The sequence below is a fragment of the Trichoplusia ni genome, chromosome 23 (assembly GCF_003590095.1).
Source record: "Trichoplusia ni isolate ovarian cell line Hi5 chromosome 23, tn1, whole genome shotgun sequence".
NCBI lineage: Eukaryota > Metazoa > Arthropoda > Insecta > Lepidoptera > Noctuidae > Trichoplusia > Trichoplusia ni.
In genome coordinates, this window is record NC_039500.1 from 2,673,707 (window position 1) to 2,698,147 (window position 24,441).

General features: G+C 33.7%; 2 protein-coding genes across 3 annotated transcripts; one reads left to right on the forward strand and one right to left on the reverse strand.

Moving 5' to 3' along the window:
- Nucleotides 1–837: 837 nt before the first annotated feature.
- Nucleotides 838–4,594, reverse strand: LOC113504725 (carboxypeptidase O-like). Its single transcript, XM_026887142.1, has 7 exons — nucleotides 4,035–4,594; nucleotides 3,258–3,657; nucleotides 3,089–3,173; nucleotides 2,468–2,670; nucleotides 1,801–1,885; nucleotides 1,649–1,703; nucleotides 838–1,067 (listed from the first exon to the last, which is right to left on the reverse strand). Exons 1-7 carry the CDS (start codon nucleotides 4,328–4,330, stop codon nucleotides 854–856), a joined length of 1,338 nt encoding a protein of 445 aa, XP_026742943.1. The 5' UTR covers nucleotides 4,331–4,594; the 3' UTR covers nucleotides 838–853.
- Nucleotides 1,014–20,444, forward strand: LOC113504727 (acyl-CoA Delta(11) desaturase-like). Of its 2 annotated transcripts, none has more exons than XM_026887145.1 (4): nucleotides 1,014–1,353; nucleotides 18,401–18,643; nucleotides 19,261–19,594; nucleotides 19,802–20,444. In XM_026887145.1, exons 2-4 carry the CDS (start codon nucleotides 18,409–18,411, stop codon nucleotides 20,250–20,252), a joined length of 1,020 nt encoding a protein of 339 aa, XP_026742946.1. In that variant the 5' UTR covers nucleotides 1,014–1,353; nucleotides 18,401–18,408; the 3' UTR covers nucleotides 20,253–20,444. The 2 variants fall into 2 exon arrangements, with proteins under 2 accessions (XP_026742946.1, XP_026742945.1); XM_026887144.1 differs by lacking the exon at nucleotides 1,014–1,353 and adding an exon at nucleotides 9,226–9,442.
- The last annotated feature ends 3,997 nt before the right edge of the window (nucleotides 20,445–24,441 follow it).

The following is a 24,441-nucleotide window of genomic DNA, read 5'->3' on the forward strand; positions in this document are numbered from 1 at the left end:
CAGTGAGGTAACAATTTTCTAGAAAACCACTTGTGATTCAAAATTCACATTCACAATTTAATCGAGTTTTCTTCTATAATACTTGCAGTCTACCGATCGAGACTCGAACGAAACAGACCTCATTAAAACAGTTCCCTTAAAACCAAACAACAAAATTATCTAAACCAATGAAACCCGTATCTTATCGCCCTCTACTGAAGTCAAGGACATAAATTAGAGGCAGAGCAACCGCTGAAGTCGTCTTAGAACAATTATTACGGCGTTTGGTCCCTGGCCAATAACCGGGCTGTGGCTATCTTGGTAGCGGTAATGACAGCCACCTGTGTCGTTACTGCTTGATTTGTATGCTCAAGTTAATTTTGGGCTTTAAGTTAATCTGTATTTAGGATAATTTGGTGAGTGCTCAAGGTAATTGGTATAGTTTTTTAGAATATACCATAGAACCATGCAGCAGTATCACGTATTTCTCCAAGACAGTCAAGAAGTACTTTATTTTTTTTTTGCTTCTTTATTATAATTTTACCTTATGTAAATTCAACGTAGGTAATGATTTCCCCACATCGTGGAGAGCAGTGTGACGACTCTTTTACCAACAAAAATTGAAAATTAAAAAATCTAAAGACCCAAGTTTTTGAATCTCACTTCTTATCAAAATCTGTCCAGCCGTTTTTATAGTTGTAAATTGCATTGTCATCAGATTTTTTGCTACTCTGAAAATTTCAACCTGCTAGCTTATCGGGATTGCTTCTTGAGTTGCAAAAGTCCAACCGGAACGTCAAACAAATAACATAAAAAGAAAAATATTACCTACCGTTAAAAAAAAACACAAAATTAAATAACAATACAAAATCATTTATATTAACATGTAAACAGTACAAAATAGAATCGAAAAACTGCCTTTTAACTTTGGGGCACTGTTGAATAGGTTCAGTCTGACCCTCCTCGGTCTGGCCGTCATGAGTTCTGTGAGACCACCGATGGTCTCTTCGCAAGTCGGCTGGATCTGGGAGGGGGGGAGAGCGTAGCCGTAACTCCCGTTGTCGCGGAGAAGGAACGTGAAAACGTATCTGTCAAAAGGGTAGAATGTTTTTGTTAATGTTTTTTTTTAAAACCATCATTAACTAAGAATTCGTAAAAACTATCGTAAACTGGAAGCTGGTTGGATATAAATTAAGCGTATAACACCCATAGAAATAACAATCCTATTTATCCAATGAATAGACCGAAGATTTCTTACACAAATAGGGGTTTAAACATTTCCATATTCTATATTTCGTGACTTTGAGCTTCAATAAGTTTTTCAGGATTCAAGACTACGAGCTCGGCAGCTGCTCCTGCGATAACTGAGTACACGTAAGTCACAATTAACTCAGTATCTGTTACTAATAGGTACCATATTTTAACATGATATTGGTAAAACCATTGTAAAGCTAGATACAGCCCAGTTTTTCATAAAATATTTTATAGGAACTTCTAGAATAGGTTAAATTAGATGCTTGCATGCAAATAGATAAGGTTTTACGTTTAATACATTTTTTTACATCTCAACCCAACGCCTAGTAACACAATTTCCTTAGACGTCAATAATATGATAATCTCCAAAATAAAGAACAAAAAATAATCCTTTCATACAAAAAAAGTGTATTACCTCACACCATGAGCTTTCTTCACCCAACTGGCGCTGTTGCCGGAAATACGTAGACCTGAAAAAAAAGAAATAATTCACAAAGACATCCCGGTACCAAAGCAAACAATTTAAAACCCAAATGTCTCAGACATAAAGTTTAATTTCTAACGCACCTAAAGTATCATAGGTTGTGCCGACGCTGTATTTGACGCGGTTCATTTTATACATTTTCAATATCGCCTGTTTGCCGTAATTCTCCTGGAAAACAAATACGGGTATGAAATTCCGATGTCCTATGAATATTTATAAGCATATCTGTTAAACAGAAAATAGGGCACATTACATCTCGCGTTTTTGGCTTCGAGGCTGAGAACATTACCTTGATGTGCGATCTTCATAGTAAAATTAAACTGTTTTTAAATTACATTTACTTAATAAAAGAAAAGAAAATGTTAATTGTAACTAATCCCTCACAAAATTTTATATTTATTTGTAAAATTATGAGAAACTTTAACTTGTGTAGTGAGAACACATACCGGTCATAAAAAAACAGTGGAAAAATAAGTGCAAAGGAAAAGGACTGTATCTTATAAGCATATCACACTATACTTAGCCTTGATGTCCAACTGATGCCACAGTTTACTAACGCGTATTTATCGAGATCATCTCACTAGTTACGGGTCCAATCGAAGGCATAATAATACCTACAAATTGGCTAATTCCAATAAATACGCCAAATTGAACCGTTATTTCATCGAGTATGAATTTCTATTAGCATCTACTTCTTAATGCTCTAAAGACGTAGAACGCCAAAACAAATTAGGACCACACAACACTTACCATTTCAGCATAATTTTCAATATGCTTTATCCTGTCAGCAAATGGTATGATAACTTTTTGCCCGTAAGCGTGGAAAGAAAAGTAAAACCTCAAGTTATGTTTATTCTGAGATATAAATTCTGATAAAGCTCTTGTTTCTGGTTCAGAAAATGGATGAGGTCCACAATAGTAATCGTCTTTAACATCTTCGCTAGTTCCGTATTCTAAAATAAAAATGTAGGTGCATTTGTACTCATGTATGTATAAGACCTTATTAAATAAATTGTCATACTGATATAATAACAGTGAAAGTTTGTTGGGATAGAGGGATGTTCGTTACTCTTTCACGCAAAAACCACTGGACGGATTTGGATGAAATCAGGGACATGGGTAGTTTAAAACCTGGATTAACATATAAGACTTATAAGGCTTTATTTCGATTTTATGTTCCCGTGGGATCATTTCTGATTAGTAATTAGTGGCGAGAGAAGCTGGAAACAGCTACAAGGTATTTTATGTTACGGTAAAACAACGATACAGAATTAAATACAATTTAGTAAAACAACTAACTACTCTTTTTGTCAAAAACCTCTTCGATAAAAACGCAACGGTTTTGAAAATTCGTTATCACAAAGTCCTTACTTCCAAAATTGTAATCAAAGTTCCTATTAAGATCAACACCAAAACCATTTTCTATTGTTCTCCTGTTTTTTCTCCATAATCGATCCTGAAAACACATTTTTGGATTATCATCATCACTTATATCCTTTATCAGCTACGTTCTTATTTTTATCTCTATTTAATTACTTACTGTTTTCTGACTATACACAAAGCCATCTGGATTGAGTATCGGTATGATATACCAGTCGTATTTCCGACCCAGTTCGAGCAGTTTCGTGTTTTTGGTATTGTTATGATCAACCAATTGCTGTACTAGATATGTAACAAACTCTACTGCAATCCATTCATTTCCATGGATTCCACCTTCTACTATGACTTTATACTTCGTTCCTTTTTTCTTTAGAGACATGGCGTATATTTCTCGGCCTTCAGCAGATTTCCCAATTGATACCAATTCTACAATGTTTGGATACTTCACGGCCACGTCTGCTAACCATTGATATATGTCTTCCAATGAATGATAGTTCTCCCATGAAAACATATCTGATCTTAGACGAAAATATTTTCTGACTTCTTGCTGTTTAAAAGCTCTATAAATAGAAATAAAATTGATGGAAGTTGTAGCTTATGATATTTTTAAATAAATCATAAAAGAGACATACAATTTTGAGCGTAGGTGTAGAGTAGGGACATTATCAAAAACAGGCTGCAAATTGTTTACATTCTGTTTCAAATTGGCCATGGTGACAAAAAAGAATGAAAACGAGGACAACATAAATCTTAAAATCTTAAAGTTGAAGTTTAATAATGTAAGAAAAACATAAGAGATAAGGATCCAAAATCTAGTTATGATACGCTTATAACAACTTTCCATAAATTATTGTAGTTACACTTGTCATTAGCTTTTACGTGACTTAAGTAAGCAAACACAAATATCCACAAAGGGAGGTCCAAGACAATGATTTACCTTCCAATGTCATGCAGCATCACCTCAGTTTTTAACTTAAAATGATTGGCTCTCTCTAAAAAGAGATCTTTATCAGCCGGATTCACAATAAACTGCACATCTTCATATAATTTATAAGGTTTCTTCCAAAACACCATGTCAATATATTTTTGCTTATCCAAATTTTGTAAGAACTTCAAATGATCCGCCTCCGTCGGCACCGTGTTATACAGTGTATAGTTATCATATTTTCTACTTTGACAGATTCTAATATTGTTTATAAAAATAGCTATGATTGCTAGAACTTTTGCGTTCATTATTGTATTTTTCCACGATAATTTCCATGTGGATGGCTTTTGATTTGATCTGTAGTGACGTTTCTTAGTCTTCTTTGGCTGACATTTTTAATAGACTTGTCAGTTACCACAAAGGTTAGGTGAGCTTATCGTTCTGTCTTTCATGTTCGCAAGCCTCTTTTACCTAGACTCAGGTATTTAGGACTTTAAAGTCTATGGAATGAATTTCCGTAATTTCTTCTATGTTCCAATAAATAACAAATTTTCTTGCTTGCTCATTTGTTACCAAAAACTCTGCTTTTTTTCACACATACTTAACGGTACAGCATAATGTATGGAGTCAGTTTTATTAAAAACTGCAATGATCTTAACTCACATTATCCTCATTCTAAACTTAAGTCAAATATTTACCCAAAAATATTTGTTCTAGACTAATATTCATATCCTCAAAGTAAACTTTTCTATTCTAGGGCGAATTTACTGCAGTCAGATTCAACAAGTGAAGTATTTAATCCTCGGTAAAATTTGGTTACGACTATCCGCAAGTACTTTAACTAAAAGTCTCTTAAGGCAAATAAATGTTCACAATCCACTTTAAATGGGATTACTCCATAATTTCTAAAATGTTCCTTTTATAGCTGAACTTCGGAATCCTTTTAAGTATCTGTCACTTGGCGTTTGGACAGCTGATTAAGAATTTAAATAAAAATGTGGCGAACAGACTCTAATAGGAAAAGTTTTGCTTGACGTTTCAACTTGGGTTTAAACTAATCATTGTTGGTATGATTGGTTAAGCTTCGGTTATTGATTTTCTGTTTAATAATACGGCACAAAGATAAATGTTCAATGTTCAGTATTTTTATTTTCGTTTGGTTGATGTACTGCAATAAGTTGTAGGCATCTGGCTTGGTTTTACACACCCTTGAAAAATTTGCAGTTGCGCTGCACCCCTTCGCGGTTTCAAGCAAGTGACATTGGTGCGTACCGGATTCGAACGTACGACCTCTGATTCAGCACTCCTACTCTCATACCGTATTCATTGTCTTAGAATTTTAAGAAAATGTCTCTTTTTACCTGATATTCATTGTCTTTTGTGCCAGTTTCGTCTAGCTCCGCTTTGTCAAAGACGCCATATATACTTCATCTTATCCTTACTTAACTGCTATTTAGATATTTTGTTTAAGACAGTACTATGTCTATTAATAAAGTTCATTTTTAAAACGTCAATTTTCAATGTTGAAATTAACTCTTATTTGAAATAAGAATCCACTACAAAACCCATTTCCTCTCACACATATTACGACTACGTCAGAGTAAACTAAGGTATCATAATTTAATTAACTGAGAGTGTATCAAGACCTGCAGTCGCGACAGTCGGACTCATTAAAAGTTGTCTCTTAATGAAAATAGGGAACCAACTGTCTTGTGTAAGTTTTGTGAAATATGTACCAAGTTGCTTTTGTGAGCGCGCTTGACTTGACTGTCTTTTATTTACGTGACAAAGTAAGTGACAACAAGAGGCTGAGATGTTGATGTTTTTACTGCTGTAGGGTTTCAAGAAGTTATGTTTAGGTACGGGAATTATTAAAACACTGGAATTTTTAAGATAAAAATTGCATCTTGCATGTTAAAACATATTTTTAGATATACAACTAGGTCTTGGTCACTACCGGTGACATTGCATCGTGTGTATGGCAATTAAAAACTCTTTCAATTATTTAGTCGAATTTAAATGGTTTCTGTTTCAGAAATTTCATAGATTCTATGCATTACATAGATCTAAATCATAATTGGCCTAGCCTTTTCCCAACTATGTTGGGGTTGGCTACCAGTTCAACCGGTTTCAGCTGAGTACCAGTGTTTTACAAGGACCTATGCCTATCTGACCTCCTTAACCCAGTTACCTGGGCAACATGATAGCCCTTGGTTAGACTGGCTGTCAGACTTTTTCAAGCTTCTGACTACCTGTAATGACTGTCAAAGATGTAGGAATAACAGCCGGGACCCACAATTTAACGTGCCTTCCGAAAAACGGAGGAACTCGTTATGACAAAGATGGTCACCCATCTACAGACCAACCGCGCCAAGCATAGCTTAACCTGTGATCGTATCACTTATGCGGTTATAGCTTAGCCACGAGCTCCTCACATATATTACTCCTCCTAACTACCTTACCGTACACTGTCGACGTACCTTGTTAACATTTTCTTATTTTATATTTATTCTGAACTAAAATCACCTCCTTTATAAAATACATGGAGACGTAAAAAAAACGCTTTAGGAAAAATATGCCTCATGCCTATTACGACTGCGTGAAGATAAACGGGGAATATTCTTTCATTACAAGATCAGCCTAATTATTATTAAAATATACAAAAAGCCCAATCCTCTTTAAGTGGTGGGGAGTGTGGCCCAATTGGTTCAGATTTATTGTTACCCTATAAATCTGCTTGCCCTTTTCTGCTCCATTAAATATCATGGAATATAATAAGGAATAATTTTGTGTGAATCTTTTGTATTTGTATTGTCGTGAAGGTCTTGGAGATTTGACACAGTTTTCTGTACAATAATAATATATGGTACAGAATAATAACCCAAAAATATATAAAAACTGTCGTCTTTCAGTTCCGTGCATGGCTTCGTATGTGTACGGTGCAACGGTGCGATGGTAGGTGCAAAGTACCAATGTGAAGTTTTCAAAATTATATGACTTTCTTTATATAAGACACCACTGATAAACGGCAAATGTTGGATTTAACATATTTGAATTTGAATTCGCCAACTAGCAGTGAGCTAGCGTGGTGATCAATGCTCTAATCTATCCCTAAACGGAAAGAGGCATGTGTCCACCACTGGGACATATAGGACATATAAATTACTTAATTCTATTTTTTTATAAAACAGTATCAAATTAGTATTTATCACAAAAGGTAAAAAAAATATCCTTTGAAAGTCTATGTGGCATCATGAGCTGTCGATTTAGGATGTCAGCTACCTTCAAATGAAATTCTATTAAAACCTGTTCCAAAATTCAAGCATAAGGAAAAATATCGCCTATTAACTGCCTACATTGCGATAACAAAGCACCTTTACATATACAAAAACCAATCCATCACTATTAAAAAACGTCAACCGCACCCCGAATGTAATTAATAAACACAAACAACAATATCTCGTAACAACTAATCACAATTCATTAGTTAACTAGTAAGGGCGTGTACACACGGGTAATCAACTAAAACAATGGACATATTTCACTGGCGTTGTATATGAGATGTGATCTATAAGCGTAATGCGTCATGTCTGACACACCCCTAAATGCGAACTGGTAAAGTGACATTGTGGTTGGGTCGTTCTTAGTTCGGATCTTATTGTTTGGGAATTTTTTGTGCTAATCATCTGGGGAAATATAGGACACTAATAGGTAATCAAACATAGTTTTGTTAGTAACTATCGTGAGAATGATTTGCTGTTTAATGATGCAACGGTTTACTTGCGCTTGTTTATCGTTTTTATATTTATGTTCGACTCGCGACCCCGTCGCGTCAACTCATGATTAAAGTCTCCGGTTGGGTCCGAAACTATTCGGGCAGTCCCGATAAAAACTGAGTAAACCGTTACATCATTTAGTAAACATGGTTTAGGAAAAGTGAGAAGACTATCGTTGTTATTTTTTTAATCCCGCAAGACACCAGTTAACTGCGCGGGGTATATTATAGTGCACAAGAGTGTGCGCAAACAAGTGTACTCTCTGATTCTTTACTCTCATAGGCCGTTGGGACGGTAATCCGACACGACTGAATGACGATCAGACGCAAAACTCACATCATTACGTGTCATCCGAATCCCGGAGCAGTGATTTTTTTTCTGAAACCAGTAACAGTTGAAACTTTGGTATGTGCCTTGGGATTGAACTCGAGACTTGGCTCGGCAGTCCTACAGTCTTACCACTAGGCCACCACAGCTTCAATCCTCAATACAAATATGTCGAACTAGGAACCCTCCTGTTTAGACATGCCTAGTCATACTAATATAATTTTAGTTAGTATAACAATGACATGATGCGACAACTTTGTGAATGAAACAAATAATTTCCATGATAATGACTAACTGTTTTTACCCGACTGTCCAAAAAATTTATATTATGTAAGGTACAACCAAGTGCGGTACGTCTATATCTAACGATCATATAATTTAAGTTGCATCAAAAACGGTTCAGCCGTTTACAAAGAAAAATACACTACGTGACAATTGACTATTGTCAAGGGGATCTTGAAATTAAATTAGTGACTTTCTATTTATTGTAGAATTATTTTTAAAATGTAGAATTTACAGATAATATTCATGGATAACGGAATTAAATTACAGTAGAGAAACACGCGAGGGTTCTGTACTATTACATTCTTAACTGTTGTTGTCCTAGATTTCGAAAAATAAACGTTCTTTAGATGGGTTCGAACTAGCAACATGGTGGCATACAAATCCTCAGAGTTATTAGCTAATTTCCTCGCCCCGTCGCCTTTTTTAAGTCAAAATAAATTGAAATGAGCAATCAAGTGCATTGGCTTTCCAGAGACTATGTTACTACGGTTGTTAAAGCAGGACATCGCAATATACGGCGGAGAGCGGCATCTCTATTCCACATCTCCAAAAATGTGGTAGCAATAGGCCCTCTGTACTGGCATTTACAAGAAAAAGTTTATTTTTAGTTAATTATAATTTAATTGACAAAAGACGTTAAACGTCTTCAAACCCGTTTTCACGGAACCCTAACAAATGTAGACTAGTTTTTAACACTTAAGAACTAATTTTTTTGACTATAAGTACACATAAATTGTCGTCTAGCCTATTTACTATATGTATGTTAGATAAAATGTATATATATTGACTTTCTATTCTCAATTAATTTGCATTATATAAGAGACTTTAGGAGTGACTCACACTGAAGGTTTTTCATTTATGCATTGATCGTTCTTTTAATTTTATATTAGTGCAAAAAATATGCAAAATTTGTAATTTCGCAGTATTGTTGGTTTGTGAGATAGCGGGAAGACGTGTTTTAATATTCTTTGTATTAATAGGTGTTTGAATATTGCATCTGGATTGTTTTATTATTTTTCCTGTATCGTTTTGGTAAGTTTAGTTTTTTAATAACTCTTTTGACTTTAGACCAGTTACTAGTTAAGATTTGCAGTTGTAGAAATGGAACGCCTATTTTGTGCATTTTACTGTCACTTTGAGTTGTTAAAGGGGTACCAGGGACCAAAATAGTGTTTTGTAAATCCACATAAGTCAGTTGGGTTACCTATGCTAGCGACTTCGTTCAACTGGAAACTTCAGATTTTAGGTAGTATTTCTTCGTTACAAATGTTAACAAACAACGTGATTCTCTAAATTGGCATAACTAAATTATTATAAACCCAATTCCATGAAAAAAGTTAAGTGAAGCTTGCCATAATACAGCAGAATCGTAAATAATTCGATATGCTGTTGCTGATAGACAAACAAAAATGACTGATGAAAATTGGACTAGCTTAGCGTTTGCAAGTATTCTTCAAAATAATGTAAAGTATAAATTTTTTATAATATTACTAGCTGACCCAGGAAACGTTGTTTTGCCGAATATTTTTTTTCTAATTGTATATATGTATTTTTAATGCTTCATTATAAAAAAAAGTAAAAACAAAAATTTCGTCGAAAAAATAAAAAAATAAATTTTAGTGTAGGCAACCCTTGTCACTTAGGGGTATGAAAAATAGATGTTGTTTTATTCTCAGTCCTACTCAATATGTATACAAAATTTCATAAGAATCGGTCGAACCGTTTCGGAGGAGTACGGTATCTAACATCGTGACACGGGAATTTTATATTAGAAGATTAAATGGGTATTCTTTTGAACAATATATACCTCACATTGTTTACTTGATTTTTAATTTTTATGGCTGTTTTAAACTAGTTTGAGCTAGTATTGATTTACCTAGTCGTAATATCTCGAACATATAAAGTTTTAGTCATATTTTAACAAAGTCCGAAGCAATCGAGTGTATATTTTTGAGTGCTAAGTGGTTCGTTATGACCCAAAAATGATTAATGTCTAAAATTTTACAAGCGAAATGACCCGTGTCTTTATCAGTTGGTGTTAATGTAGAAAAAATATTCAGAAATATGAAAAAATATTATTGGTTCTATAGGACAAAAATACTCTTATAAAAATGGGGTTTTAAGATAAGATTATTTTTTATATGCATGAAGTAGTGGGGATGGTTTCCAGTTTAACCGTATGCAGGTAAGTGTTAGTATTTTACAAGAAGCGACTGCATATACGACTTACCCAACACAGTTACCTCGGCAGCACGATATCCCAAAAAATAACTGATTGTCAGACTTTCTTGATTCTAACGAAGAACCAAATATGAAAGATGTGTTAATGACAGATGGGACCCACAGTTTAAAGTGCCTTCAAAAACACAGAGTAACTCTTTATGACATAGATGGTCATTTACCCTCCACCGATCGACACTTTAACCCATCCACGGACGGACCGTATCAAGCGTAGCTTAACCTGTGATGGATCAATTTGTGCAGTTGTGCCTTAGCCATGACCTCCTCATCATAACATTTACATCATAACAAGGGATTCAAACTGGTCTCAAATTACGTTTTTATGGCTATAAATTATTGCTATTACCCTGAGCAGATGCAACGTTATAACTACCTTCTGTAGAACAGAAGTGCTTAATTGTTCAACGATTTTCAAAATATCATAAAAAAGACAAATCGTTCATTAATTGCCTAAATATTGCCACAAACCGCTTTCCAATTTCCCTTCGCCAATAAATTATTTGTCCCAATAATAAAAACAGGTTCACTCAATTAAAATAAACAGCCTTAAAAAAAGACGGATTAAGCTACGCGTCCCAATTTTTAATGGTCATTCAGTTGTTTTTTTAAGCCGGAAAATATTTGGTCCGATGGCCACTCAATCTAAAGGGATTTTCGTAAATTACGAATTTAATATAAGCTTCGGTAATGAGATTTGGGTGCAATCAAACTGCTCTTAATATGTAATTATTAAAGTTTTTTTTGTACTTTAGTCATTCAGCCAGATTTTTTGACAGTCAAAGTTGTTGGTTGAGGCTTTTTGTACCGTATACTAAATTTACACCGTCCGTCCATCCGTCTATGGCTGCGTTTTAAAAACAAAGAGCTACAACATTTAGCTAACATTTGAAATAGATATTGTTTATACTCAAGTTTGCTTTATTTATCGGCTGTGTTAAAACTTCGTTTCTTTAACCCAATTAACATTACTTTGATCAGTCAGGGCTCATGAAGCTACTTCAAATCATCTTCTAGCCAGTAGTATCAAATAAATTTCTGTACACAATTAAACCACCCCTTATAAATATACACAGTATGTTATTTTTTCTCCAAACTGGAATCTATTCTTACCACATAATGCTGATCTAATCCCTAAAGCAGTTTATAAACTAAATTCGTCTCGTGACTAACTTTCCACCGCACTAACACTGTGTGAACCGGCCAACTTCAATCTGACTAAAATTCTGGGCATCCTTGCGGTCTTACTGAATAGTTTCACTTGAAACAATTCCTTATTAATCCCTAACTATTTGGCAAGGTCGCTTGTTAGTTTCTTTGTGCGTGGGGGGTCAAATAATTTTATGTATTTTAGGGTTAAATTTTAGTTTCAGATTCTTTCTTTATAAAAGTCGTAGTACCTACTTGTATTTTTTTAACAGTCGAATTAGCATCGACTAAAATTGGCACTGAAAATTACTTTTTCTTAAATACTTATTCCAATAAAAAAATATTATTATAAAAATAATAAGATTATGTGTACTTATATTATATTTAGAGATACTATGAGAAAAATACCTAAAATGCACTAGTAATTAACGACCATACAATGGTCATAATAATTACTTAAATGCAAAGTATTTAGAAACACTAACAACGCGATAATACACTCCCATTAACGAACTAAATAAAAACTGTCATCATTACCCACAAAAAACAAAGACATCCCTATAGCGTCACTTTACTCCACCATAAACAAAAATTTCACCAGCACCTAAACACAAATTCTATTAATCAGAATAAATGGCTAATTAACAAAACTGTTGACGTTAATGTCCCAAACATTTAAACAAAAAAAATATGAGGAAGCCACAAAGTTTCATATAATTACCACTGTTAGCTGTTCATTGGTCCCTGAAGACCTACCCAATAATCTCTAAGCAGTATTTTTCTAGTTGTCAGAGCGGGATGGCGCTCTACATTTTGAAGTCCCATCTCTCTTTCACAAGTGCAATAGCGTTAATTTAAGGGGTGGTACTTCGCCCGCAGGACGTGAATGGGATTTGGACAAAAAATCTTTACTAGGTGCGATGCACGTGTAGTTTTGAAAGAATCATTAAGTTAAATGTTTAGAATTCTTTGGATATCGGTGTCGGGTATTTGTGCTGATTTTGGAACTATAAATAAATACAAACTTTCATTGGTAGTGTTCTTCTAATTAAGTTAGTTTCTTAGATGTTCAGGTGACAATAATCTCAGTTGGGTATTTTATACTAGACTACTTAATGCATTCTATACGGGATAGTTTATGTCTAAAAGTGACTATAGTTTTAAAACTCGAAGGAATTTTACATGAAATACCTACTAGCCACATAAATCATAGCTTTGGGTTTTCATAGCATCACATACAAAACTACGCTGGCAACTAGTGTACGTGTAATAATAATTTTATAGAGTAAAATCGCGTTACGAAATGAAAATTACTAAGCTTTTCATATTAGATAGCATTTTCTGGTCAACACCCTCACTGAATGTAGATTTTGCGTGTAGGCAAACATTCATTATCACTTTGAATCAAAAACGCAATCATTGCCCACATTATAAGGCCTTTCTATCCCTAATAAATTCAAAACTTAATAACTACAAAACTAATTCACACGAAACGCACTCTTAACGTCAAGGTCTAAAGACGAAATTTGAATGAAACAGATTTGTCATTTTTAATGTTTCTGTACTAAGGTGAAATAATGACAGTAATAAATCATATGGATCGTTAGGCACGTTCCCCTAGTGTTGGGTTCGATTCCCGTCCGAAATGGTATCATCTGTCAATAGGCCCGGGTGACTTGACACGACTAGCTAATGGAGTAGCCATGTTTTAGGAACAATCGTACAAATTATATTATTATGTGGTAACACTGAGGATGGGGATGAATATTTAACCACTCTCAATGTTTTAGTGCAAAATTTTGTGTTTTCTTTTTATTTTAACATAATTTACTTATGTATACCTTTACCATTTTTTGTACAAATGATTCAACTATGAAATATAGCAAATCAATATTTGACAGCGCGGATAGAAGAGTGGTGTAGGACCCCAGTCAAAATTGGTTTGTGTGATCCACTATTCCTCATTCTGAGTCTGGTTTTTTTTTTGTGCATGACTTGAATTTTTGAGGGATCCAGAACTGGACTCAGTGCGGAAGACTTTTTATTAAATAATATAAATAGAGAAAAACTATGGTGATTGCATGTCATACAAAATTTGAAATCGCTAACTTGAAATGACAAGTATAAAGAAATTAATTACTTTTAACTAATCTCGTGAAAGCCAACCCAAACTGCGATCCAATTGCTGATAGATTTGCCTATTTAGTAATCTAAGTAATAAACCGCATGCATGGGCACATTATTTTCAATTAGCAAACTTAAAAAAAAAATATTTTATTCAAACTTTTTTTTATTATTCTGCATTCATTGTTTTACTTATTGGATTGCAAAAGCCGTGTAAATAAATAAGAAATAAAGAATTTTTTTATCGACATCAATTACATTTTCGATTCGACATCAAAATCACCTCCACACAACAAAAAAAATCATTTAAAACGTTCATCAAAATAGCACAAAATCTTTACCACCTATCCACCTACCCATCAATATGAATACAAAAATAATAGCAAAGACAGATGCGCAACATTTAAGTCGCACACAACTATTCTGAAACAGGAAGGTTGCTGACTTCCCCCTCAGTTGTGGGGAAAGAAACAAGACTAAAACACTCGTAATTGATGGGGAAACGACGTTCCATTTCATCAGCTGTCCTCAACCGATGACATTTGAGATGAAGTCTTGAAACTGTTTAGAGGGTACGATTAATCGTGACGACGACATTTTGGTAACTATGACTGTGTTTACATTACTGAAAAAGAGTGTTGTATTATTAAGGTTAGTGTTGACTTTGCAATTTGTATTTTTTTTACGAATTTAAGTGAAATTGCTGCCGATGCAGATAAATTGTTTTGATGCATTATTTTAATTATTCTTTTTGTATTTTAGTTCTCATTTTAAGTGTATACATGTAGATCCTCTTTTGGAAATACTAAATAAGTATTAATAATAAAAAAATAAGTGAATGATTCTTATTTAAATTTGCCAAAATGTATTTTGATACTACTTTAAAATACTAAATTGTAAAGTTATACGGAGTGTTATATGTTTAAATTAGAGATAAACTAATAAAGTACTCGTAAATGGATGGAAGCAATTAGTTTTAATTAACATACATTTTGGTTTTAATGTAATACTTATACAGAAAAAGACTAGATAGGTGTATGAAAAAAAAATTGAAAGAAAAGAACACGTAATCTAACAGTATTTTGAGGGTTTTTATAAGTATTTACTTAACCCAATTTCGAACCTGTTTCTCTTGTTTATTTTCACAATGTGAAAAGGTATTTTGTTTCTTAAATATGTATCAGTACTTAAAAATCTAATGAATGACATGATGGCGACCGCTTATCCAAAATTCCAGGCACAGCACATCTTAGGTATCTGAAAAAAGCAGTTATATTTTTTTTCTCTAATCACAATTGAAACCGAACTCGTGAACGACAATGGAGAAACAATAAATGGAGATATTGAAACTAATTATTTCTTAAAAAACGGTTTACTTACGTGTATTTATTGGGATAGCCCGACTAGTTTCGAACGAAATCGAAGTCCTTATTCATAGGCTGACGCGGCGGCTGTGGGGCAAGATCGAGATGCACTATCCCGGTAAATACGCTTGAGTAAACCATTTTAAAGTAAATAAATATGAGTTTACCACACGAAACTCAAATGAATATTGAACCAGTCGTATAGTTTAAAAGTCTTAAACAATAAAACATGCTCCATCCTGCGCTCGCAACTGTTTTGAAAGCTTTTCAGTTCGGTTCTGTTATTATATCAATAGTTTAACTAATGTCCGTTTATTTGTCATACAAAGTAACACCTTGTCGGCTTTGAGTTATTTTTAATGACTAGCTGTTTCTCCCGGCTAGCGCGCGATGTCATATCATTTTACGGAGGTTTTTTACTACAGGTATAACTGCGGCCAAAAATATATAAATACTACATTTAGGACTGCAAAAAATGGTATAATTATAATAAAACTGTCAAGAGCGAATGGGACTTTAGACAATTTGAATTCCGTATAAGAAAAACGTGTTAAATTATAATCTGCAAATATGCAAAGTAAAGAAATCGGTTGGGTTACAAATAATTTCATTGTCACCTATCCTATCACATTGTTTAAGATATACAGCGTGATGACCAACGGATGGATAAACAGCGGTGACTTACAATACTGGCTTTGGAGTTTCTAACTAATTTTACCCACAGAATGACATTTTCTAATGTAACCAGAGTCGTTAATGCCTTTAAATGGCTGCTAGAAATAAAAACTTTTTGATTCGGCCATTAAATTTACGATACAATTCTTAATGTTTTGGACTATCCACATTTTCAGGTTAGCGTTATTTTTAGGTAGTTTCTTTCCCGTTTTCAATCAGATATTCAGGCGTATAAAGTGTCGCAGAACAAACTTAATATCAAGAGCATAGCAGCGCTAAAATGCCGTACTTGCGAACTTGTTATATGATCTCAGAACTGTTTATTACAATGCAATACGTTACTATTCCCAGTTGACGTAACTTTTGCAATAACAGAACTATTTTACATGAGAAACTTAAGAACATTCCTTGTTTAAATTGTTACGAGCGATGTTCTTATGTAGTGTAATAAAATGCTGCTATCGTAGTGTAAGCGGAATATATTTGGGTAGTTGCAAAAAGTGAAGTGAACATAATTATATTAACTGTGCCTTAAATATCTTTCGGTGAAGTCAATCGTATTTTGTATAAAATTGAAATAATTTCAATGATTTCTGCGGGGGCTCTTCAATATCTGGTCGTTCCATATTAACACTTCTCCATCCTTCAATCTGTCCGTCACCAGGCTGTATAGTATATCTTGGCCGTCATAGGTAGACAGTTGTATTTGTATAGAAGATGTATTTCTGTTGAGGCTATATCTAAAAGTATGGTTCAGTAAATTTGATGGCATCTTTTTGTCCATTTTTCTATAGCTTATTACGGAACCCGCAATTGAGTAGCCGACTTTTAACTGAGCATAGACATGGTTTTTAATTCAGATTTTATTTTTCACTTTTAACATGCTGAATACAGACCATGGAAGCAGTCACCTTGCTAATTAATTATGACCCTGCTTGGTGAAATATCATAAGCGTAAGACAAAACGCGTTGTTTTGTCTTAAAAATTAAACTCATAGGTATAATATAGGTCCAATAAATCTTAAACAAAATAACTAATTATGAATTAAAATTTAAGGTCATAATTTCTCAACCATCGTCGCAAATTCTTAAGAAACTTTCTAATACAACAAATAACCACTGTTTAAGTTTTTCAAAATTAATTATTTAATGTTTTGTTTCAATTTGAATAAGGTTTGAAAGACCGAAACCGAGATAAGATTTGAAACACATTTGAAAAGAAAACAATATTAGTTGAAATAAAAGATTTCAATAGCAAAAGATAGTTTATCAAAAGGCATATTTTAATTTTAAAATTTAAAATAACATCTGAGTAACTGTGTCCCAGGCTTTTACAAAGCGGAAAAAGGAAATGTAAATTATTAACCTAAACGAGTCCAGATCTTTTAGAGCAAGCAAACATACTCACTCATACCTTTTCACCTTTAAGTATTGAAAGAAAAAAGAAATAATTAAATATTATTTTCCAATATCAGTAGCTAAATTGTCGCACAACACGAAACACCTTTTGCAGTTAACACTACATACAGCAGCATCAATGGAAATAGCCATTTTGGTATTCACAGTGAACCGTCCAATCTCAATTATAGATTCAGTCGCAACTTCGAATGGATTCGAAATTACTTCAGACACGGAAATATCGAAACCAGCTTAGTATTGAAGTCAGGTCGTGTTATTACCTAGTTCCCACATTTAGGTTGCGTTTCAACCAGAGATGTGCGAGGATGTCCAGCGAGGGATGTGTTTGGAAACAATCGAAAGAACTGGTTTAGTTACCTCGCTGAGGTTAGCAAATCTCTTTCTGGTTAAAAAGGTTAAGAAAACCTTTGCACATAAAGTTCAAATGAGGGATATATTCTAAGAAAATATTGCGAGGGCTCTCTATTCAGAAGTGTAGTAGCGAGGTTTGCTAACTGCACAATGCATATTTTCACAACTTCGCTACTCCTCCTTGTTTGACTCATTTCCCTCTTACATCTGCAGAGAAAACGCACCTAGAAATTGTAATGGTGAAATACCATTACAAAATACCGTTTTCTGCCGGTTATTGGATTAGGAAATTAAAACTACGTTAGAAATAATTTTGTATGAAATTCGGCGAAGTATTTCGATTTGATTTGAATACAACAAAATTATACCAAAATGTTACTATTGTATATATGTACTGTTATTACCCAAATGTTATTTAAGGTATAAGAATAATATCTGACTGCTCTAACGACTAAACAACAATACTGCTGTGATGTATCTCGAACAATATATAAGATTATAGGCAAATTTTTGTACCGATAATCAATATTTTAATGTACAAACCGAACCCATGAGTCGAAATGAAGGAAAAGCAGGCTTAAGATAAAGCCCATGAAAGTTAATATTAATAATAATAATAAAGAGCAAGTTACAAAAGCAATTAATAATAAACATAATATTTTTGTTTCAGAAATCGAAATGCCACCAAATGGAACGATACCTGAAAAGTTATTCGAAGATGTTTGTGAGGAACCTGAAACACAAGACATTAATAACAATATACTGAGTAAACTAGATCCTCCTACTATAGCAGCGCCTAGAAAATATGAAGTTGTTTATAAAAATTTCCTTACTATTGGATATATGCATGCTGCTGCGCTTTACGGGCTCTATCTGTGTTTCACACAAGCTAAATGGGCTACAGTTATCTATGGTAAGTTATTTTAACCTGTTGGTCTAGTGGTTAGTGACAATGACTGCTATACCGGAGGTCGTGGGTTCGATTCCCGCCCAGGACAAATGTTGTGTGATGAGCATGATCATTTGTTCTGGTGTCTGGGTGTAATTTATCTATAATATGTATGTATTTAGAAATATTTAAGTAAGTTTATCAGTTGTCTGGTTACCATAACACAAGCTCTGCTTAGCTTGGGATCAGATAACCGTGTGTGAGTTGTCCCAGGATATATTATATTATTATATTATTATGTTTTTAGTATGGGACAGTATAAGGATATTAAAACGATTTCTATCCCTCTTTTATCTGCTTGTGATGTTTGACTTTAGAAGCTACTGAGATTGTTTTTTTTTTAAGTTTATTTATCGCAAATTGTGACTTTTTAGAACTATTTTCCCTATTTCTAGTATTCTGTTATTCCCGCTGCACAAAGAAAAAATAATTTATTGCATTGTGGTAAATAGGTAAATTAAGAAATTAAGCTTTTAAGTAATGTTACCGGTAATCATGGACACCCTTTGATCATATCCAATGTGATTCCAAAGAAATTCATATTCTTTGACAAGTGTTTTAAATTGATCTTTCTCTTCCAGCATACCTATCATACGTAGCAGCTACAATTGGAGTTACAGCTGGAGCTCACCGTCTCTGGTCCCATAAGGCTTTTAAAGCCACCTTCCCCTTACAAGTGATTCTGATGCTGTTCCTCTCCATCGCCAACCAGAGAGCGACCCACTGGGTCAGAGACCATAGGACCCACCACAAATACAGTGACACTGATGCCGACCCGCATAATGCTAGCAGAGGATTCTTCTATTCCCATATTGGATGGCTTTTTGTGAAGAAGCATCCAGAAGTCAAAAAACGAGGAAAGCTCATGGATCTTTCGGATATTTACAGTAATCCTGTTTTGATGTTCCAGCACAGGTTAGTTATATACCAAGTTAGGTATTTTACGTAAATTAAATTATTATTAAGCAGAACGACTGCTAATAAATGTTCACCTTGCGATAAACACTTTATGAAACACTATGATTACTTTTTTATCATTTTTTGTACTGTATTTGTACCTATGCGAATTTCAACCTGTGTCCACTTTTGCTTCAATGCTTTATATCTTCAATTCTTTTCCAGGCACGCCAAATACTTTCTCCCTACGATGTGCTTCGTGATACCAACATTAATCCCCATGATCTTTTGGGGCGAAACCTTCAATAACGCCTGGAACATTACCTTAACAAGATACATCTTCAATGCCCACGTCTTCTTCTTAGTCAACAGTGCCGCCCATATCTTCGGTAACAAGCCCTATGACAAGGACATCTTATCCGGGGAAAGTAACATCGTCTCTCTCGCGACCTTCGGAGAAGGATTCCATAACTACCACCACGTTTTTCCCTGGGACTATAGAAATGCTGAATTGGGCGGCACTGTTCTAAACTATACTAAGGTTTTTATAGACTTAGCAGCGGCCATTGGATGGGCTTATGATTTAAAGACGGTTCCCAAAGAATTGGTTTATAAAAGAGCTTTGAGGTCTGGGGATGGTAGTCACCAGTGTGCTAAAGTTGAAAGACCCGAATGACCTTCAAAGGGTGATGAATGAAATAAGTTAGCAAATGATAAAAGCAGTGATTAGTCAGCAAGCATTTAGGTTACAAACCAACATTTTTTGACAGAAAGCCAATTACGGGCCCTCACATTTAGCAGTACTATAAGGAAAAAACATGAAAATTATCAATTGTAAAGCTATGCCTGAGAAAAAAATGAATTTACCTGAAACAACCTATGTCATAAGATTAATTTATTGACTAATTTTATAATAAAAAATACAACGATGTTAGTTATGATGACAAAATGTTTTGTGTTATTTTTCATCATTATTTTATTATTATTAATTTATTTAAAAATATGTATGTTATAATTTAAATATTTATCTTCGAATAAAGCATTTTTTGACAATTTATTTTCGGATGTTTAATTTTTGTACTTCGGTTTCCGACATAACCCCTTAATTACTCGTTAGTTTCATCATTCTTTGCAATAAGTAATTGTTTTAGTATATGCGATAAGATTGTCTCGATAATCCAGATATCTTTTGTTTTAATATCTAAGGATAACTTTAGTCTAGCGTGTAAGCGCCTTATGGGCATGATACATACATATTATTACGTCATAATTCGTGTTTAAATGAAAAAAAAATACAATGCTCAAAATACAGTCCAGATAAAGGTACATGCTCACTATGTTCAGCATGCACTAACGGACCCCTGTTACTAAGGGCCGGTCTGTCTATACATGTCATCTGGGTCTATCAGGGTGTAACTCGTGAGCCGTGATAGATGGGAAGCAAAAAGATCCATGATGAATTTCTGTTGCCATAACAAGAAAAATTAATAAAAATAATCTTTCTGTTTGCAAATTCGTTTTTCAGTGTCGCCGAACCAAATCTTGCCGGTATTTAGTTAACAAGTACCAGGCCCGTGTATCGTATAAAAAACAACTATTTAAACCCACTATATTTCCTAAATGACTATTTAAAGTATCCTAAGAGTCATTAACATCTAAAAACACATTATTTTCCCATAAAATTTGTTTAAATGTAGTGTCTCCACGGTTAAAGCATTTTACAGATATTCTCATTTTAGAACGTCGTATGTCATAATTTGAATATCAAAATAAACCATGAGAATGAAATCCGGTTACAGTAAAATGTCTTTGATGATCACAATACTAATTATAACTAATAACTGAACTTTTATACTGAGTTTTAAATATTTCGTGTTCATTTCATTTCCATAATGTAATCGGGTTCCGTATACATATTCTGTGTAGGCTTTGTAACCGTTTTCTTAAAAGGGGATATTTTCAATTTGGCACGGTGTAGTATTTTTATATATAAAATAAAAGAAAAAAGATCTAAATGATTTTGCAAAGTGGCCCAGGAAATAAATAGGGAAGGATTTTGGGGGAAGCCATTACTTAGTGCTGGAACGCAGTGGGCTAGACAAAAAACTCGAATTTAACAGACATTAATTAATCAAGGTCGAGTTTTACGATTATTAAAATCGATTCTGCCAGGACAACTACATAATAACTACGTAAAGTTATTTTTCAAGGTTGCGAGACAGCTGTTTTTTGGCCAGAGGATAGGCTCAATAGCTTTTGAGATTTGTAAACCATTACTGTTTTTTTTATAATTTAATAGTTCAAGGTACACGCGGGCAAAGCGGTTAGCTGTAAAAAATAAATTAGAAGTGTGGACAGGACTCAAAATCGCAACACCTGCATTTTTTCTTTTTCGTAATGACTAACTCACGCCAAGGATCCGGTCTGCTAATATGGTACTGCCATCGAGAATCCATTCTCCTTCGATTGCCTAAGCTACAGTCACGGGATCGCTCACAAATGCTTTGGCAAGAACTGGCGACCCGTTACTGAGTTCACTCAGTAACAGAGAATCAGTGAAAAATCACAGTAAAATCTCTTATGACACAACATTCATGTAATTTAATGATGCATTTAATTGTTTTATATAATAATATGAACAATAGTGTGAACTACGTAATTACGTTGACATTTCTTTTACTGCATACATTTAGTCAAATAAAGTACACATATCAAATTATAAAAAATAATTTATGAACTTTGTGTTATTATAACTTATGATATGTTTTCTAAAAATACATACACGTGTCAAAAACGATCTAGGAGTTCAGGAGCTGTGCGATGATAAAACTGGTTTACAATAAAATTTAACACCTTTTTAGAGTTCCTTGTCCAGGGGGCAAATGAAACCCTATTTCTTATTGAGGATCCGCTGTCCGTCTATCTGTCATCAGACTGTCACAAGATTAAGCAACAAAAGATACGGTACTAATTTCGCCTGTTTGAACGGAACCTTAACTTATAATTTTACTACACAATATTTTTGGTATCAGTTTTGAGTATTGCGTCACGGATCCCTAACGACCACAAAATCTATTCTAGCATAAAGTTATAAAGCCCAATAAACGAATATGCCAGATATTTATTATTATTATAATACGTTTAGACATTAACTGTGTTATTAAGCTATTTTTAACTAGCAAGTTACACACAATAACTTGACCCTTCAACTTGTTTAAACAACATGTTTTAGGAGACCATCTTATATTGGTTGACCAGTTCAAAACTGAACTTGGTGACTGAAGATAATGTTTGTAGGCGAAGATCAAGGTTAACTGGTGTTTACAAATTAGTTCCAAGTAATGTTTGGTTTAACTCATTAACGGCTTTCGAATGATTTATGAATGTGAAGAAGGGTTGTCTTACAGATTCTAATTATAGAATATACGATTGACGGTTTTTGTTCGCAAACTGTATTTATTCTCGAATGATTGAATTAAATACTCTGCAACATTTCATCATTAGTATGTTTGTATGAATGGGTATTTGTTACTATTTTACACAAAACCGCTGGACAAACTTAAACGAAATTCGGCTCACAGATAGATTTTAAAATCCCTTCGCTGGTAACAGCTAGTTACAGATACATGTTCAGAACACTATTTTGTAGTGACGCATTATAGCATTACTAAAAAAACACTGATTGCATCTTGCTCTAAGCTCTACCAACATAACTTATAAACTCACACATATTATATCTTTTTTTTTGACGCCAGTAAAATGATTCAATATTTTGTACATTGCATTATACGTCCTTCTCATTTAAATCTAAAATTAAATTAATTTACACTTAATAAATTTATTTAGTCAAGCTTATCACTAATTGCGTAATTGCTTTTTGTGATTCTTTAGAAAAACGCAATTTTGTTTGGTAACCGCATATAAATTAGTAAGTATTGTATACAAATATTTTTATGACGCAACATCATCTAAACAGTTTAATTTTACGCAACGTTTGACGGGAAAACAATAAAAAGGGGGATCATTACAAAATATTATCATATAAATTGAACATGTCTATTGCATACGGAAATATATGGAGTCGTTATTGACTTTCCTGAGAGTATATTGGTAAGCTATGGTGTAACAAACATTGTCAGACCAAAGGCTGCCCAGAACGGTGTCTCAGCGCTAAAATTTATGTATATTTTTTTCTCTATTTTCTTACTATCAAAGATAAAACACGCATTATTTTAACCTAAGTTCTATTAGATAATGTGTTAATGAGACAAAAATAATTATCAATAATGATTGCAATGACATTTAATCCGGTACAAAGGTAACGGAAGTGATCCAAATTTTTTCGATTTTAATTACTGACTACACTGAAGCCATATTTTAATTACATTTTTTGAGATTATAAGCTGTCTAGACAGACTAAATCTTCTTATCAGTGTGATTAAATTATAGGTTATTGTAATTGTTATCTGTCACGAGGTTAACGGAAATATGCCAAAATATTTTGATTACAAAACTGAAGCACAAAAATGAAATGAAAAAACATGTTTCATTACATAATACAGACTTTAATTGGTCAAACGAGAATTAACTCAAGAAAGAAACATGCGTGGAGTTAGAAGTGCGAAGTGAATCTTCGGATATGAGTTCGATTGCCACGCATCAACTCTAACTCTATCTCTTTTTATTCCTCTATTCCAGAAGCGTTGAACTTTTAACAAAACAGTGATATATTATTAAATACTATACCTGCTCAATAGTACCGTTTAAACCTTGCAGGAAGTCGTGTAGAAAATACAAATATGGCGTAGTTTCATATTTCATCCTTAAAAATTCTAAGTTAAATAAATAAAAAAACTTACTAACTT

Bases quoted from the DNA above. Each gene is read 5' to 3' on its own strand.
- LOC113504725 (XM_026887142.1), bottom strand. From the start codon at position 4,330: ATGAACGCAAAAGTTCTAGCAATCATAGCTATTTTTATAAACAATATT. The intron at 3,658-4,034 runs GTAAATCATTGT...TTCTATTTATAG, and splicing joins ATGCTGCATGACATTGGAAG to AGCTTTTAAACAGCAAGAAG. The intron at 1,068-1,648 runs GTAATACACTTT...CCCTTTTGACAG, and splicing joins AAGAAAGCTCATGGTGTGAG to ATACGTTTTCACGTTCCTTC.
- LOC113504727 (XM_026887145.1), top strand. From the start codon at position 18,409: ATGCCACCAAATGGAACGATACCTGAAAAGTTATTCGAAGATGTTTGT. The intron at 18,644-19,260 runs GTAAGTTATTTT...TTTCTCTTCCAG, and splicing joins ATGGGCTACAGTTATCTATG to CATACCTATCATACGTAGCA. The intron at 19,595-19,801 runs GTTAGTTATATA...ATTCTTTTCCAG, and splicing joins GTTTTGATGTTCCAGCACAG to GCACGCCAAATACTTTCTCC.